Source organism: Schistocerca cancellata, chromosome 3 (genome assembly GCF_023864275.1).
Source record: "Schistocerca cancellata isolate TAMUIC-IGC-003103 chromosome 3, iqSchCanc2.1, whole genome shotgun sequence".
Lineage (NCBI taxonomy): Eukaryota > Metazoa > Arthropoda > Insecta > Orthoptera > Acrididae > Schistocerca > Schistocerca cancellata.
This window is the reverse complement of record NC_064628.1, coordinates 168,914,563-168,934,162: the sequence shown is the minus strand read 5'-3', so window position 1 is coordinate 168,934,162 and position 19,600 is coordinate 168,914,563. Positions and strand designations below refer to the sequence as shown.

Genomic DNA, 19,600 nt, shown 5'->3' with positions numbered 1-19,600 from the left:
ATACCGGCCTCTCAGTAAGGTGACGTAAGGCCATCGCATTGAACGGAAATTATGTTGAAACATAGGGTTTGGGAGCCAAGAGGTTAGAGAATAGTATGGTGTACTGAAATCCTGAATAAAATAAATCTGTTTTCAGACAAAACAATGCGTTGCATTACTTATTGAAGGCGCCCGTACTTAAAGGAAACATATCTGCACTCCGTATCTTGCACTAATGAACGTAGATTCTTTGACCTAACCATTTGTAGATAGTAAGTCGTCTATTATGTTTTACGCAATGTGAACATTCACCGGTAATTGACGCCTCTGAACTTCAATCAAATGGTTGAAATATACTTGTTCTTAGCAGTTCTAAGTTTACACTGTGTAAGTAGTCATTGTGTTTTTTGTTAAATAAATATTATTACAGTGAATAGCGCTCCGGATCCATAAAACGAATCTTACGTAAGTTTTAGTGTCAGCCGCACAAACGATGCAATTCAACTGCGGTTATCTGGATCAAAATATCTGAGTCGTTGATATCAAGATATATCAGACGTTTTTAGATATAGTTTATTAGAAATTATATATAACCTTAATAATATTTCAGTACAAAAGAAAAAAACCTTGAAGTTGGTGAGTTTGGACTTCAAGTTACATCCGTTATTTCATAATATTGGTAGGGCCTCTGCATTTCTGTAGAGATTAGCATCTTTGCAACAACTACTAAATATGTATTCAAAAGATATAATAATCCCTTGAACTGTTGTTACTGTTCGTGTCATAGTAATGGCGGTCATCATCAGCATTTCAGGCCGCTACCAGCATCCTACTGAATTCTGTTCCTCAAATTATGCTAGTTAATGTGTTGTATACGGCGAAGTCTTTCAACAGGAAAATGATCCTACTGACAGGTGTAAACGGGATGCATGCTACAGAACTTGGGAGGACAGCATAGGCACCCATGTGTATCGCCAACGGAACATAGCAAAATTGCTGAATATTGATAGTTGCAACGTTTGAGAATGTTCTGGCTTCAGGTGAAAATGGTTCACCACTTGGATCTAGTGACGCGGTACCAGTTTTGAGGTTTTTCTGCGCCAGTCAGTATCCATTAGATGTGAATTTTGTATTGCAGTCATATTATAGATACATTTTCATTAGTACTGATATGTATGTGTACTACCACTTCATTTCTTACTAAAAACATGAAAAAATAAAACGTCAGGTTCACTTACAGTTAAATTTAATGCAGCTGCAGTGAGTATGGGTTCGTCGACGCCCCTGAGGCATTCGACCAGCGCGGCACTGGGTTCTGATGGGCATCCCACCAGAACAGCAATCTTGCGGGCGTTATCTAGACCGGGCTCTGGACGCGCCCAAGTCGCCAGTGCAACACCGCTCTCTGAGATAGCCTTGTTGAAGAGACCTGGAGTATAAATAGGAGACTGACTGCATTTTTAATTGTGAAGACATTTTTTGGGCAAGTGCATGAAAAACGGTGGTAAGAAAGGTGGAGGGCGGGAACGGGAGGGGAACGAACAGTGGAAGAAAAAGTGAGTCAACGTAGCTTAGTAGGCCTTCTAAATGAAGTTAGGTGGTTTGATATACATTCACATGTTAAGTGTTTCTAAATAGTGACGGACTGCTAAAGAAATGATTTCTATAAACTGCAAATATTAAAAACTGTTATGTGGTACACTTCTTCCAAATATCCGGCTGCTGCGTTAAATATTCACGCAAAATGATTCTTTTCTGAAGAGTGGAAAGGGTTTTGTTTTCCACATAAATGAAACTATTTGCCCTTGTTATTGTCACAGTTGATTAAAAAATTTGTCTTCAACTAGGATTGTTAAAATTTAATTACTTCACCGTAACAGCTGTTCTCTACCCCTTCACGAAATGAATTATGACCTCAGCACCAGCGCTCGAGAGTAAACACTAACTGAAAATATCATAGAGTACAAATTAGAAGCCCGGGTTCCCGGGTTCGATTCCCGGCGGGGTCAGGGATTTTCTCTGCCTCGTGATGGCTGGGTGTTGTGTGCTGTCCTTAGGTTAGTTAGGTTTAAGTAGTTCTAAGTTCTAGGGGACTTATGACCACAGCAGTTGCGTCCCATAGTGCTCAGAGCCATTTGAACCATTTTTTGAACAACTTAGAGTATTCCACTACGTTTTGTTAAGTCTGCATACTTACAAATACTATAAACGGGGTGGAGGACTTCACAGATATGTAAGTATAAGACTGCATAGTACATCTAAATTATTGTTCTGTATGGTCTTACCCTGTCTGTATGTATGCTCTTGCTAAAGTGATTGGTTGGTAATGAGACGGCAGATGGCAGAATCTCAGGACACTTGGAAATATATCAGTTAGCGAACGAAGTATCAGCCTCCCCAAATAATCCGCAAAGTCCCATGTACAAATGTCCGATCTTGAAAGCCTATTTAGCGCTGGGTAACAGGAGTTGCCTAAAATTTGGCATTAGGCACTTAATTAGGCGACGAAATAAACCGATGTCCGAAACGAGAACGGCCATCAGAGCACGTAAAAGTATTTCAGGATTTTCATCCACAGCTGTGGTTGGACGATCTGGGAAAATGGTCATCTTGTGATAGATCCTGTCTCTTTTTAGTCTGGTCTGACCAAAATATATTTGATTTGTTTCTGAAATATTATAGTTGGGACTACTGTGTAATTGTGTTCGCTAAGAGGCACTTGCTGTGAGAGGTGCTCTGATAGGTGACGTAGGAACCGACGCTGTGCGAGCGTATTGTGTGTTGCGACGGGTAAACCTCAGTATGTGAACACTGCCTTATGCACCACAGTATGTAAATGAGCTCAACATAAGAAAATCAAATGAAACTCCCACAAAGAGGCATTTTAGAGCAGTATTTACAAAAAGTGATAACCGAAAGGTAAATAGTTTTCAGTATAGTAAGAATACATCTATAATTTTTGCGTGGTATGGTGAGGTCCAGACAATTTAGTTTACTGTCTGCTTAGTCTCTATTGTGAAACGAATTGATTTTGTTGAATTGATTATATCATCATATACATCTTGTGTGTGTGTGCGTGTGTGTGTGTGTGTGTGTGTGTGTGTGTGTGTGTGTGTGTGTGCAGACAGAGACAGAGAGAGAATGAATGGATGTGTTTGTGTGAATGTGTGATTTACAGATTAGGCAAATTATAGTTTTGGTGTGATTATACAGCTGTATAATTTTTTGTATTATTCTCTATAATCATTTCAATAATAGAAAATTTTGTAGCACTTAATCATCCCATAAGAGGATCAACAATCACAGAAAACGTGTACTCCGAAACGCACACCTATCTTAGCTGAGCCATCCTTACTGAACGGTGCAGAAAATTGTCGTCTGTCATGGACCTCCTTCATGACAATGCACGATCTTACACCACTGCTGGTACCAAGCATAACGTTTAGAAATCCCTTTTCGATGATCCCTCCTGTGTTAGATCTGCATAGAAGTGCTCCGCCTGGAAATTGAAATAGTCGACAACGGTAGCCTTGGGTTTCTCACCGTCTTTAGACTGTTGTCCGCCAAGTCGTTAATTCCTGTGTTAATAACAACTGCACCGCTGGAGGTCTATACCAGTGGCCCTTACTTCTCGACTATGCTTCGTGTTTAGCCTTCTAGCTGTCGATAATATTCCTTATCGCCAGAATGTAGCACAAACGTTTATTACTACCCAGTTTCTTTGTTGTAATTACTGTTACTATCCACGAGGATGTATACATGGAAGAAGCCTGTAGATACTGACAGGTTTCAGATAGATTATGTAATGGTAAGACAGAGATTTAGGAACCAGGTCATAAATTGTAAGACATTTCCAGGGGCAGATGTGGACTCTGACCACAATCTATTGGTTATGAAACCAAAGAAACTACAAAAAGGTGGGAATTTAAGGAGATGGGAGCTGAATAAACTGACTAAACCAGAGGTAGTATAGAGTTTCAGGGAGAGCATAAGGGAACAATTGACAGGAATGGGGGAAAGAAATACAGTAGAAGAAGAATGGGTAGCTTTGAGGGATGAAGTAGTGAAGGCAGTAGAGGATCAAGTAGGATAAAAGACGAGGGCTAGTAGAAATCCTTGGGTAACAGAAGAAATACTGAATTTAATTGATGAAAGGAGAAAATATAAAAATGCAGTAAATGAAGCAGGCAAAAAGGAATACAAACGTATCAAAAATGAGATTGACAGGAAGTGCAAAATGGGTAATCAGGGATGGCTGGAGGACAAATGTAAGGAAGTAGAAGCTTATCTCACTAGGAGTAAGATAGATACTGCCTACAGGAAAATTATAGAGACCTTCGGAGAAAAGTAACTACTTGTATCAATATGAAGAACTCAAATGGAAACCCAGTTCTAAGCAAGGAAGGGAAAGCAGACAGGTGGAAGGATTATATAGAGGGTCTATACAAGAACGATGTACTTGAGGACAATATTATGGAAATGGACGAGAATGTAGATGAAGATGAAATGGGACATATGATACTGCGTGAAGAGTTTGACGTAGCACAGAAAGACCTGAGTCGAAACAAGGCCCCGGGAGTAGACAACATTCCATTAGAACTGCTGACAGCCTTGAGAGAACAAGTCCTGACGAAACTCTGCCATCTGGTGAGCAAAATTTATGAGACTGGCGAAATACCGTCAGACTTCAAGAAGAATATAATAATTCCAATCCCAAAGAAAGAAGGTGTTGACAGATGTGAAAATTACCTAACTATCAGTTTAACAAGTCACCTCTGCAAAATACTAACGCGAATTTTTTACAGACGAATAGAAAAACTAGTAGAAGCCGACTTCGGGGAAGATCAGTTAAGATTCCGTAGAAGTATTCGAACACGTGAGGCAATACTGTCCCTACTACTTATTTTAGAAGCTAGATTAAGGAAAGGCAAACCTACGTTTCTATCATTTGTTGACCTAGAGAAAGATTTTGACAATGGTGGCTGGAATTGTCTCTTTCGATTTCTGAAGGTGGCAGGGGTAAAATACAGGGAGCGAAAGGCTATTTACAATTCGTACAGATACCAGATGGCAGTTATAAGAGTCGAGGGACATGAAAGGGAAGCAGTGGTTGGGAAGGGAGTAAGACAGGGTTGTAGCCTCTCCTAGATGTTATTCAATCTGTATACTGAGCAAGCAGTGAATGAGAAAAAAAGAAAAATCCGGAGTAGGTATTAAAATCCATGGAGAAAAAATAAAAACTTTGAGGTTCGTCGATGACATTGTAATTCTGTCAGAGACAGCAAAGGACTTGGAAGAACAGTTGAACGTAATGGATAGTGTCTTGAAAGCAGGATATATGATGAACATCAACAAAAGCAAAACGAGGATAATGGAATGTAGTGGAATTAAGTCGGGTGATGCTGAGGGAATTAGATTAGGACATGAGACACTTAAAGAAGTAAAGGAGGTTTGCTATCTGGGGAGCAAAATAACTGATGATGGTCGAATTAGAGAGGATATAAAATGTAGAGTGGCAATGGCAAGCAAAGCATTTCTGAAGAAGAGAAATTTGTTAACATCGAGTATAGATTTAATGGTCAGGAAGTCGTTTCTGAAAGTATTTGTGTGGAGTGTATCCACGCATGGAAGTGAAACATGGACGATAAATAGTTCGGACAAGAAGAGAATAGAAGGTTTCGAAATGTGGTGCTACAGAAGACTGCTGAAGATTAGATGGGTAGATCACATAACTAATGAGGAAGTATTGAATAGGATTGGGGAGAAGAGAAGTTTGTGTCACAACTTGACTAGAAGAAGGGATCGGTTGGTAGGACATGTTCTGAGGCATAAACGGATCACCAATTTAGTATTGGAGGGCAGCGTGGGGGGTAAATGAATACACTAAGCAGATTCAGAAGGATGTAGGTTCCAGTAGGTACTGGGAGATAAAGAAGCTTTCACAGGATAGAGTAGCATGGATAGCTGCATCAAACCAGTCTCAGGACTGAAGACCACAACAACAACAACAACATCCCCGAGGACGTGCCGAAAAGCAATGCCTCCGATTTTTAATGTGAAAATTCTAAAAGTTCTTTTAAAAAAATTAGATGAACATTATTAATATTCTGCATCCGTATTCGATATACCTACATATCTGAAGCCGCAATAGGGCTTCAAATTGTAAGGTGTAATCAGCGGGGTGTGACGTAACTATGTCGGTGCGTGAGAAACAACGTGCAACACTCGAATTTCGAATTCCAAAGAAGTCGTCTACGGCGCGGAGCTCCCTATCCTTCTGCATGCAAAGTCAGATCACACACGAGCTCTGCACATCTGCAACAATCTGACGCTTAAAATCCAATGTTATCGATCAGCCTCCATACAGTTCCGACTTGGCACCAGCCGATTTTCATCTATTCCCAAAACTTAAAGAACACCTTCGAGGAGCTTACTTTGATAGTGATGAAGCAGTGCAAGCAGAAGTGAGGTTGTGGGTCCACCACTAAAGACAGACATTCTACAGTGACGGTATCAACAAACTGATATCTCGTAGGGAGAAATGTGTTAGTCGCCATGCTGACTGGAAATGAATATGTAGATATGAAGTATATAGATGTAGCACGCTAACAACATTCGTTTATTTAAGCCACCTAAATAATAGACTCTAAAGCAAAAAAAAAAAAAAAAAAGAAAAAAGAACAGCTGACGACCCAGCGAAAGAATTATCCGAATGTGACGCAAATCGGTAGATGCATACACGTACACAAACACATGGCTAGGATTTCATAAAAATTGAATGATTTATTCAAGAGAAAGAGCTTTTACAAACTGTGCAAGTTAATACACGTTCGTCCACCTCTGGCCCTTACGAAAACACTTATTCTGCTTGGCACTGATTCAAGAAGTTCGATGCCCTCATGGGCGATATCGTGCCAAATCCTGTACAATTGGGTGTTAAATCGTTAAATTCCCGAGCTGGTTGGCGGGCTCTGTGCATAATGCTTCAATAGGGGAAAGATTCGGTGACGGTGCTGGTGAAGGTAGGCTTTGGCAAGCACGAAGATAAGCAGTAGAAACTCTTGCTGTGTGCGCGCTGTAATCGTCTTGCTGAAATGTAAACCCATGATGGCGTGTCATGAGGGGCAACAAAACGGCGCGTAGAATATGGTCGACATCTCGCTGTGTTGTAAGGGTGCCGCGGATGTCAACCGAAGGGGTCCTGCTATGGAAAGAAATAGCATCCCAGACCATCACTCCTGCTTGTAGGAATGTATAGTGCGGGAGAGTCAGGTTGATATCCCACCACTGTCCAGGGCGTCTCCAGACATCGCGGCTCTTTCGAAGCGTGACTCAACACTGAAGACGGTTTGAAGTGAATGAGATTATAGTCTGGAGACGCCCTGTACAGCAGTGGGATACCAACCAGGAGTCATTTCGTTTCATAGCAGCACCCCTTTTGTTGATACTCTCGGATCCGTTATAGTACAGCGTTACGTTGACGATATTCTAAGACCCGGTTAGTTGCCTGTCATGCAAGCAATCATGACCTTATATTTCAGCAGGATAATCTCCACCAGCACAGCGCGAGAATTACTACCGCTTGTCTTCGTGCTTACCAAACCATACCCTGGCCAGTAACGTCGCCGGATCCCTCCTCCAATGAGAATGTTTGGAGCATCATGGTCAGGACCTTCAAACAAACTCGGTATTTTGACGATATTACGCGCCGTTTGGACAGCATTTGATTCCATATCCTTTAGAAGGACATTTAACAAGTATATGAGTCAATGCTAAGCCGAATAACTGCTAGCATAAGGTTCAGAGAAGGGCCAGTGCGTTATTGACTTGCTCAGTATGCGTAGCTCTTTCTCTTGAACAAACCATAGAAAAATTTTAATGATTTCTTTGTTTGTTCATGTACTTTTTTGTCTTTCATGTATTTCATTTTGCAGATCATAATTCGTATTTGTAATTACTTCTGTCTGTGACAGATGGGAAGGCCACAGTTCCTAAGTTGTTGTGGGGTGGATGGTTAAATTTGTTGTTTGATTTCCGTATTTCGGTCAGTCTATTCGCCTGGGTCCTAATGTCTATAGTCCATCACACAACAAGGGCAAGTATACTTATTGTGGAGGTATCCTTAAAATAGTCGTAAACGAGTTACCTATAGTCTGCATTCCACTTGTGCATACCTAATCTGAAAATATACTCTACTTTGATACTGTGAGGTAGCGAGAACGTAACTACTGTGATTACGTAAACAATATATCACGAAAAAACCGATATTGGCAAATTTCCTTTGCACAACCTGCAATAAATACTGACAATCCACCAAAATCGTTTCCTTTCCTCGGTACACAGCACAATTAAGAATCAAATTCATATTCATAGTTTTACAACCTGTGTCTATTAAACACCAGTCGGAGGAGTCAAAAACAGTTCAGCTCGCTTTAAAAGTGGAGTGAATCAATGTTCCACTCGCCACACGGATTTCAGTACCAGCGGCATACAAAAAGTCGTTACACTGGAATGAACATTCGTCTAATTATCAGACGAAATTACTGCTGGGCTACTTAAAAGTATCTACCGCCGCGTTGCGGACGGCAAACGAAACACTCGTTTTCCGCCAGCCCTGACACGTCACCACTATACTGATAAAGCTGTGTTGACAGTGGGTGTAAACAGAGGGGACTCCTTTGGTTGCTCTGTTTTTTTCATTTATCGTGTCCTCGAGATGCGACTGCCTCAAGAGTTTATTGTGTTTGATGTATAATTGTAACCGATATTGAGAGCACAGGAGCAGATGAGATGTGTCTATAGAATTTGTGCCCAGCGGGTAAAGTACCCCTGAATATCCAGGACGTGCTTCTCCAGCTGCTAAGATTGGGAAAGCAGGTGTTTTTTTGCTGGGTAGCAGAGCACGTGGATATTACGGGGAACGAAATGGCGAAGTAGCAGCGAAGGAGACATATCACGATCACCCGATAGTTCAGTGCGCCTCTCCTCCCCCCCCCCCCCCACCCCACACCCACATGCTACGAGTATCACCTCACTTCTGATGAACAGTCATGTACAGATGGGAAGAAGAGTTGTTGACAGTAACCGATAATAAGCCGTTTCTTGTAAAGCAAAAACTCGGCCTAGGCGTACCTCCTTCCGTTTACACGGGCGGAATGAGGTTCTTCTCACTCGTCATTGCATACTACAGTGCGCACAAAATGTTGTGGCCGCTAGATGCGCAGTCCGCTGGGGAAGCGTGGGGAGAGCGGCAGTGGTGTGGGGTTCTAAAATGTGCCGTTCTAAAATGAAGCCTAGTCTCACATTTTTTGTAAATATTAAGTGGGGCCTCTCCATTCTCACACTTGCATGGCGACCATTCGAAAAGATCTACGTCACCTCTGGTTTCGTCAGCATCTAAAAAGAATTCCGCCGAAAATGCAGCTCTCGGTTTCGCCTGCCTTGTTAACCATCTGTAGCTTTTAGAGAAGCGTCATGAATGGCAAGTTTTAAGAAACACCTACACATTTCTCGTTGTCTTGGCAAAATTTGCTTCCTTTACCAAAACACAAAGGAGTTGCGCAGACACGATTGGGAGGGAATTTTGAAACAGTGATTTATTAACTGAGGAACTGTTGAAAAAAGTCAGTAGCTTAAGCGAAATTACATCCTCCTTACAAAAAAAACTAGTAATGCTTTCACATATGTTGTTGCGAACCCCACAGCATTTCTCGTTTTACCAGCTATCGATGACCCCCAAAAATTACATTCTTTCACCGAAAAATCTGTAGTTATCGGAATAACACGATGGACAGTAAAGTTTTACATAATAACGGCATGTTAAAATACTCTCTTCTTTGCGTGCTATCATTTGCCAAAATCTCATTTCGATATCTGAAACCATTTATCAAGTATGAGGATTTTTTTGGATATTTTACTCTGGTTTTATCGCTGGCGCAGCGCGATCGCAAATGACTGTAGTACATCGGATCAATTTTCTCGAGATTGGTGACAGATAGATAAATCTACTCATGTCCACAGAAAAATTCAATATCTTATGTAAATTTCATAAGCAACAACATCTTATGTAATATGCACAAAACGCAAAGTCATAGCACCTTTGTTTTTCATTGCAAACTTTTCCGAATTTCACGCAGTATCTTACTTTCACGTAAGTATCACAATAACTAGGACTATTAACAAAATGATGGGCACATCATTATAAACTTGACACATAAAGTTTTAATTAAAGCAAAAATTATTTTTGTTTACCGAATAGTTTCCGTAAAATAGTTTGAGAAAGATTGCAGTGTGCGCGCCTCGATTCTGTCATCGTTGACCGGCCAAAAGGTGGAAAACACTTATTGGCCTCCGCTCCTGAACAAACGAATGAGCTCGCCTAGCGCTTTGGACGAAAACTGGTCACTGCCCATAGGTCAACGTGTCCTGCGCGGACTATACATCGCCTTCTGAAGCGTGGTTTCGTGCTGCGGCGAGAGGATCCTCCTATGTGTGCTTGTGGTGTACATACCGTGAGTTAGGTTGGGTGAGCATGTCACTCTGCAGGGCTTACGTCTCCTTATTATATGATGTTTTTAACCGTTCCAGCCACATTCGTTTCCCTAATCTTGGTAACGGCACCGATAACATCGCCGCTGAGGGCCTGTGTACCACCGACACGCACACGTGCACAACTCACACAGATATCACAAAGACAACGTGAGGAACGGAACGACATTCAGTATTTGGCAACAACATTCAAAATAAAGTACGAAGAAAACGCATGTTCAAAGTCTCAGTGCTGTGCTAGTGAAATTTCGAAAGACTGAAATAAGAAAAATAACTTTAAAACCAGCAAAAAAAGTACACTTACAGAGCATTATTTACGTACCTTGTAAGTAAAAATCTGTACCATTATTACGTTACACAAAGTCAGAAAGTGAACGTGCTTAACCAGAAAGTACAGCGGATAATACATAAAGCAAGATGGCATACTCACTATGTACCTCTGATGATGTCTTTCAAAAAGAAAGGCAAAATGCGCATGGCATTTTAACGTGGTGTTATTCAATTGTTCATAGACGAACATATCTGAAAATTATCAGCACTGAACTGAGGACAGCATTACAACAATATTTAAAGATTTCCCTGACGTTTTGGAAAGTGCACGAAATTACAAACTACACTGAAGACTTTGGTTTTATCATTTTATAAATAGGTTGAGAGATTTCATAATAGCAAATGTGTACTCCTTTCAATGATGTGAGTCATAATGACAATGATGTACACAACGACCCAATGTTTCGTATTTGTAGAATTCAATCTCTGTGATAATTATCTAGAGAAAAGAAAAATAGTATCTAAACTTATCAATGTGGGCATTATCATAGACAAAAGTAGGTAGCTGCGCCTAAAAGGCAACATAGTAGCCTTTTTAAACCAGTAAACGAAACATAAGCAAAAGAGACTAGGTGTTATTCCCTGAACGTTTCGAAATTTACCATCTGTGAATCATTGTATTCACATTTCAAGTTAACTTCACGGTACTTATGTTTATCGTATGTCCATTTCACAATGCAGTGTTAATCATCTGTACAGAAAACCTTTATTTCACAAACAGATTAAATTTTTAAAATAAATATTTGCTGAATGAATATAACGAAATTCAGAAAATTTGTTACAACTGCTGCTTACCGTTCTTGAAAGTTAATAATATTGCTATTTTTAAAAAGTAGCTCATACTTCTTGAACTTGCCTTTTGATGCAGTAGATAACATATGATAGTGCACACTAGCGGCTCCAACACTATTACCGAAGATCGTCACATCGTCAGGATTACCACCAAATGCCTTTATATTCTCTTTCACCCACTTCAAGGCTGCCACTTGATCCTTGAGGCCAAAATTTCCTGGACAGTTTTCGTCATCCGTGCTCAAGAAACCTGCAAAAAAGGGTCAACGATTATCCACTTCGAAGGTTTCATACGCACCAGATCTAGAGGAAATGAAACTAACGTTAATTAGGCAACTCACAAAAAATGCGTTACCAAGGCTATAATGCTTAACCATAGGAAGAGTTCGTGTTGTCTCGAAGAGTTATGGAAGCAGCGTCTATCTCTTCGTATAAACAGAGAAGGCTTCACTTAGCCACATGAGGGGGCTAGAATTAAAACGTGCATCATTTAGATACAATATAGCAGGTCAGCAACTGGAAGCAGTTAATTCCATAAATTACCTGTGAGTAGGCATTAGGAGTGATTTAAAATGGAATTACCATATAAAATTAATCATCGGTAAAGCAGATGCCAGACTGAGATTCATTGGAAGAATCCTAAGGAAATGCAGTCCGAAAACAAAGGGAGTAGGTTACAGTATACTTGTTCGCCCACTGCTTGAATACTGCTCACCGGTGTGGTATCCGTACCAGATAGGGTTGATAGAAGAGATAGAGAAGATCCAATGGAGAGGAGCGCGCTTGGTTACAGGATCATTTAGTAATCGCGAAAGCGTTACGGAGATGATAGATGAACTCCAGTGGAAGACTCTGCAAGAGAGACGCTCAGTAGCTCGGTACGGGCTTTTGTTGAAGTTTTGAGAACATACCTTCACCGAGGAGTCAAGCAATATATTGCTCCCTCCTACGTATATCTCGCTAAGAGACCATGGGGATAAAATCAGAGAGATAGAGCCCGCACAGAGTCATACCGACAATCTTTCTTTCCACGAACAATACGAGACTGGAATAGAAGGGAGAACCGACAGAGGTACTCCAGGTACCCTCCGCCACACAACGTCAGGTGGCTTGCAGAGTATGGATGAGATGTAGATCATGTTCTTCAGCAGCATCGATAGGGTATATTTGATACTATGGCTTTTCAGCGGCCTTCACGTTACCTAAGTAGGTGCCATTCTTTAATGGATAACAAGAAAAGATAGTTACCTCGTGCCTCCATTGTCAAGTGACAGCAGTGAATGGAATCGCTTACGTCGACCGTCGAATACCCTGTTGAGTGTGACAAAAGCTAGATTGTATTACTGAAGTTTGTCACATCGCAAAGAGGGGCCACTAGCAAAGTGCCGGTTGGCTCTAATTGAAATGCAGCTACCCACAGAGGTCCAGTGTTGGCTGTAATTGTCGCATGGCAGCGAAACTTGGTAGATATCCCAATGCGTTAATGCGGCAGCGATTTGAGCCGTGGCGTCTTCCTTCTTACAGATCTCCCACCGTGCGTACCAGAGAACTAGCAATTTCACGCCGCAGAGAGCGCTTTCCAACGAGGGGGGTGCGGCACTACTACCGCGTGCGCCCGGGGGGTTGTGGTCAGCGGCAGTGGGGTTTGCGGCATCAACTCGTACTCAGCTCCACTGGGAGTGATGCGCTGTTTAGGGCGCGGGTTTGGTCACGTTGGCCGTCAGCATTTGGTACGAGGCCTGTTGACCCGGTGGTTCTCCGACGATTGTCCTGAGTGCTCATCATTGTAAGTGATCTTGGCCCTGTGTGTTCCTCGAGCATCAAAATTAATTTCATTTGTGAGTTCAAGTCATTTTCCTCTCACCTGAGGATTCAGCCTGTATGAACTAACATACGGATTGTCTTGTATTTTGGATAATGTCATTCATTAGGTGCTTTGGACTTGGCATGATGGAATTACCGTGTTGTCCGTCGCCCCAGTGAAGCCTGGAGCTGGTTAAGTACGTTAGACGGTCTAAGTCAGCACAAGGCTACTCGTATATTGGCGGTGTTTTGGTTTGTTTATTGTCACGGTATCTTCCCTCCCGGTGTCGGGCGCAATCAGAGGCCTGCAATGCCCAATATGTGGTTCTAGTAATTTTGTTGTTGATCCGTAAGCTCAGCAGTAAATCGGACATGGTAGAAAATGATTAGTAACTGCTTCTGCGGAAGTAGTGTCTGCTTCGGGAATCCTTTCATGACTCAACACCCGATTACGGGAGATTGTGAAAGGGGCTCGTGGTGCCGCAACTTAGACGCTCCCTCTGTTTGTTCCAGTGTCACGGCTGTTGGGACAAATGCAGAGGGCACAGAGCCTGTTGGCCGCCATAGTTCGAGTGTGGACCAGCCACCTGCGTGCATCGGCTTCCGACATTTTCTTCACCAAACCTGCCGTCTACTGCACTTCCCAAGCTGCAGAGAATAAAGTTATATAACCTTGTCACCGGCATCTGTCGCAATAATTGTAATACTTTTGATCTATTTCACTTATTAATGTAAGTTTAAGAGTTTCACTCTATTGCATTAATGTTTTCATGATCGTAGACGGCCGTTGCCCAGGTTGTTACATTTCCTTAAATTTTATTATCTGGTGCTAGCCAGGTTGAAGTTTCTGAAGAGCCGTGATTTACGCTTTCCTAATTTACTACATTTTTTTAAAGATTTTGCTACCTGACACTGGCCAATTTTGTTTAATTAAAGTTGCTCTTTTTTCTCTCTCTCTATTTATCGCTTTTTTTAGATGTAGAGACAGTGTGTTAATGGTGGGCCGCATTTATAAGTAATTGTCCTTATTACCCATAATTTTCTTGGTTTCATATTAGTTGGGACCCTCTTTGTAGATTTGAATTGTGGTACGAGATTCAACAAGGCCAGTTAGTTCTCTTCATCAGAGTAATTACGCCTCATGTTTGCATTCATTGGTTTTTTCCTCCTTTTTCTAAACGTTGAAAGTCAAAGTTACAGTAAATTCAGTTATTTCTTGTTCAAGTTTTATTTAAGTGCCCTCTGAGCTTGTTTCTATATTGTAAAATATTTTTTTTTATTCAATCTGTTTTAATTTTATCAAGCTGCAATAGGCGATGGTTATATACAGAAAATTTTCCTATTGTGAAAAATAATTGGATGTTTGCACTCTAATGTTTCATAATGAATGTTTTAAAAATGATGAATGATGTTTACCTGAACTGCGGTTCAGTCATTCCATGTAATTTATCCTGAGCACCCAGACGCCATTTGACGATTTACACTGGAAAAAAATTAGTTGCAGTATTGGCCACCATGTGCAAATCCGACTCTGTGAATGCAGGAGAGACGTATAGAATTGTTTCCACATACACTCCTGGAAATGGAAAAAAGAACACATTGACACCGGTGTGTCAGACCCACCATACTTGCTCCGGACACTGCGAGAGGGCTGTACAAGCAATGATCACACGCACGGCACAGCGGACACACCAGGAACCGCGGTGTTGGCCGTCGAATGGCGCTAGCTGCGCAGCATTTGTGCACCGCCGCCGTCAGTGTCAGCCAGTTTGCCGTGGCATACGGAGCTCCATCGCAGTCTTTAACACTGGTAGCATGCCGCGACAGCGTGGACGTGAACCGTATGTGCAGTTGACGGACTTTGAGCGAGGGTGTATAGTGGGCATGCGGGAGGCCGTGTGGACGTACCGCCGAATTGCTCAACACGTGGGGCGTGAGGTCTCCACAGTACATCGATGTTGTCGCCAGTGGTCGGCGGAAGGTGCACGTGCCAGTCGACCTGGGACCGGACCGCAGCGACGCACGGATGCACGCCAAGACCGTAGGATCCTACGCAGTGCCGTAGGGGACCGCACCGCCACTTCCCAGCAAATTAGGGACACTGTTGCTCCTGGGGTATCGGCGAGGACCATTCGCAACCGTCTCCATGAAGCTGGGCTACGGTCCCGCACACCGTTAGGCCGTCTTCCGCTCACGCCCCAACATCGTGCAGCCCACCTCCAGTGGTGTCGCGACAGGCGTGAATGGAGGGACGAATGGAGACGTGTCGTCTTCAGCGATGAGAGTCGCTTCTGCCTTGGTGCCAATGATGGTCGTATGCGTGTTTGGCGCCGTGTAGGTGAGCGCCACAATCAGGACTGCATACGACCGAGGCACACAAGGCCAACACCCAGCATCATGGTGTGGGGAGCGATCTCCTACACTGGCCGTACACCACTGGTGATCGTCGAGGGGACACTGAATAGTGCACGGTACATCCAAACCGTCATCGAACCCATCGTTCTACCATTCCTAGACCGGCAAGGGAACTTGCTGTTCCAACAGGACAATGCACGTCCGCATGTATCCCGTGCCACCCAACGTGCTCTAGAAGGTGTAAGTCAACTATCCTGGCCAGCAAGATCTCCGGATCTGTTCCCCATTGAGCATGTTTGGGACTGGATGAAGCGTCGTCTCACGCGGTCTGCACGTCCAGCACGAACGCTGGTCCAACTGAGGCGCCAGGTGGAAATGGCATGGCAAGCCGTTCCACAGGACTACATCCAGCATCTCTACGATCGTCTCCATGGGAGAATAGCAGCCTGCATTGCTGCGAAAGGTGGATATACACTGTACTAGTGCCGACATTGTGCATGCTCTGTTGCCTGTGTCTATGTGCCTGTGGTTCTGTCATGTGATCATGTGATGTTTCTGATCCCAGGAATGTGTCAATAAAGTTTCCCCTTCCTGGGACAATGAATTCACGGTGTTCTTATTTCAATTTCCCGGAGTGTATAATGGATTAGGAACGGGGTGTGGGCAGATAAGTTGAAGTAAGTGACGAAAGCGCAATGTTGATTTTATTTTAACTGTCACGTACATAATTCACACAAGTCGAGCACAGGAGACTTCAACGAGATGATTTACAGCTACAAATGTGCACTTGGTGGCCAAAATTAAAACTTTTTTTTCCAGTGTAAATCAGTTCTGCCTTAACGCATTAGCATATCTACCAAGTTTCGCTGTCATATTGGATCTCTGCAGGTTAATTATAGGCACCCAGTGTTTTAGAAGCCTTGAGATATTCCCTATCGGTCGGCCGGGGTGGCCGAGCGGTTCTAGGCCCTACAGTCTCGAACCGCGCGACCGCTACGGTCGCAGGTTCGAATCCTGCATCGGGCATGGATGTGTGTGATGTCCTTAGGTTAGTTAGGTTTAAGTAGTTCTAAGTTCTAGGGGACTGATGACCACTGCAGTTGAGTCCCATAGTGCTCAGAGCCATTTGAACCATATTCCCTATCCTATCGATTGCAGATTCTATTTGTCCTGTCATCTTGTCTATTTTGGACTGTCTCTGAAATAAAGTGAAAAAGTTATGACCACCAACGAAACAGTATAATGGAACAAGACATGTGAGATGCGTCTAGCCATGCATGTGTTTACCTGCCCAGCATGGCTGACGCATCGCCGTGAAATGCTCGTGTAGTGATTCACTATCGCAGGTGCAGCTAAAAGGTTCTCAATGTTATACTGACGTCACATGGCTATGTAAATAAGAGACAGGTCTATCTCTTGGAAATCGTTATGTGCCATAGAAATAGTTAACAGTCACTTTTGTAGGAGCTTTCGTGACGTCTCAGCTTGTCTCCATGGAAATTTTTGTCCCAACAGAAACTGTTTACGAAAATAGCCCAGAATAACGCCGAATGCATTCCTCCTGATGGTCCTAAGGTGGCACCCCGTCCATCACGTGTTACCCTTCCTGCAAATCGTTAAGTCCTGCCTTCAACAAACATCTGCGAAACACAAACGTTCTCACCAGTATGTAGAGGCTCCTACGTCCCAGCACAAAGGATGTCTTGCCAATGACTGGAGCATTCTGATCGGCTCTTACTGAATTCACCCATCAAATTACTGATGCTGCCGGTGTGGAAGCAATCCCCTACTTTTTCCATCTGCAGACGAGACTTTCAGTGGCAAACTATTTTGTACAGACCGCCATACTGCACTGACAGTTAAAACCAGCAAAAACGATCTATAGATCGTCATATTCGGAAAGACACTTGCTCAATTACATTGCTCAGACACTGAGTACGGAAGCTTGAATATTTCAGAGTGAAACTGATCTCTACGTACCATATCGATGCAGTAATCACGTAATTCGTATCGTGCGCCATACAAAATCGCTCCTTTTGCACCATACATATAGCTATCGACCGTCAGACACTCGTACATATTCCGCGAAGAGAGACAGCATAAGCACATGCACCGTATATACTCCTCGCGGCATTAGGTATTTCCCGCGATGTCGGACAGTCATTCACCACAGCCGAGGATCACAAGTCATCCAATTCCGATGCATGACTAGAGGTTCCTCAAAGGACTGAATTCACTCTCCAAACTGTTGTACAAAGTTGGGATCTTTTCCCCTCGCCACAAAGGGGCAACTGTTTCTGGCCCCAACCTGCTTGCTTGCTTGCTTTCTACATACATCTCCAGACTCTAGGAATACAAGAACACATGTATTTTCACATGGTTTACCAGAATATTATACCATTTACGTGGTACTTCTCGATATCAGGCAGACAGCAATATCGCTTGCATAGCAGTATCGCTCACACAGTATAATTCAGAAGACTTTTTTTGGGTAATCAGTCTTTTGACTGGTTTGATGCGGCCCGCCATGAATTCCTCTCCTGTGCTAACCTCTTCATCTCAGAGTAGCACTTGCAGTCTACGTCCTCTATTATTTGCTGGATGTTTCATCTACTTTGTGACCATAGATCCTGATATTGAGTTTCTCGCTGTTCCCATTTCTACTACTTCTCATTACCTTTGTCTTTCTTCGATTTACTCCCAATCCATACCATGTACTCATTAGACTGTTCATTCCATTCAGCAGATCATGTAATTCTTCTTCACTGTCAATCAGGATAGCAATGTCATCAGCGAATCGTGTCATTGATATTCTTTGACCTTCAATTTTAATTCCACTCCTGAACCTTTCTTTTATTTACATCATTACTTTCTCGATCTACAGATATAGACTCGAAATTATTTCTCTAGAACCTCAAATTTAGCGAGATGGAGCGTGCTGTGAACACCTGAGTAACTAGAAACTCATCTCATCTGCGGAGATCTTTAAGTGAAACCTCGAAAAAATAGAGGAAACTGATATTTCCACTTGCGAATACCGATGTTGGTGATGTAACAGATTCCAAATCATCCTTATAATTTACAAAGTGAACAAAGGTGTTTCTGATGTTCAAAAATGGTTCAAATGGCTCTGAGCACTAAGAGACTTAACATCTGAGGTCATTAATCCCCTAGAACTTAGAACTACTTGAACCTAACTAACCTAAGAACATCACACACATCCATGCCCGAGGCAGGATTCGAACCAGCAACCGTAGCGGTCGCGCGATTCCAGACTGAAGCGCATAGAACCGCTCGGCCACACCGGCCCGCTCTGATGTTTAGAGAACCAGCGAACTTGTCTTCCACCCGTCTTTCACCTGCTAGATGCGCGCACCACAATCGATATTCCCTCAACTAAATAAATCTGCGAAATGTGCAGAAGCAGTCAACCAGACAATTTATATGGGAGGGTACAATGGTCCTGTAGAAACATACGTCCGCATTGAGTCTTCTCAAATTTGCACGCGCTGATGAAAGCTATCCTACACATACTAAGTATTAGTTCGCTATTCGACCGTCTAGAGGACGACACGGTTAAGTCAGCTACATTCCTGCATCCCAACAGGCCTCTCCTTTCGGACGGCTCCTGCTGTAAGCGGGAAACGTGAATCATTCCAGCCACAGGTCACCGCCATACATCTACATCTACATCTACATGGATACTCTGCAAATCACATTTAAGTGCCTGGCAGAGGGTTCATCGAAGCACCTTCACAATTCTCTATTATTCCAGTCTCGTATAGCGCGCGGA

The 19,600-nt window shown here is 42.8% G+C and overlaps 1 protein-coding gene across 1 annotated transcript in view; it reads right to left on the bottom strand.

Annotated features, from left to right (window-relative positions):
- LOC126176181 (juvenile hormone esterase-like) overlaps positions 1-19,600 on the bottom strand; it is a 126,308-nt gene that overhangs the window by 70,325 nt on the left and 36,383 nt on the right. The window contains exons 4-5 of the mRNA XM_049923323.1: positions 11,653-11,899; positions 1,218-1,431 (exon numbers count right to left, since the gene is read on the bottom strand). Of these exons, the coding sequence (XP_049779280.1) occupies positions 1,218-1,431; positions 11,653-11,899 (461 nt within the window). The remainder of the gene's footprint in view (positions 1-1,217; positions 1,432-11,652; positions 11,900-19,600) is intronic.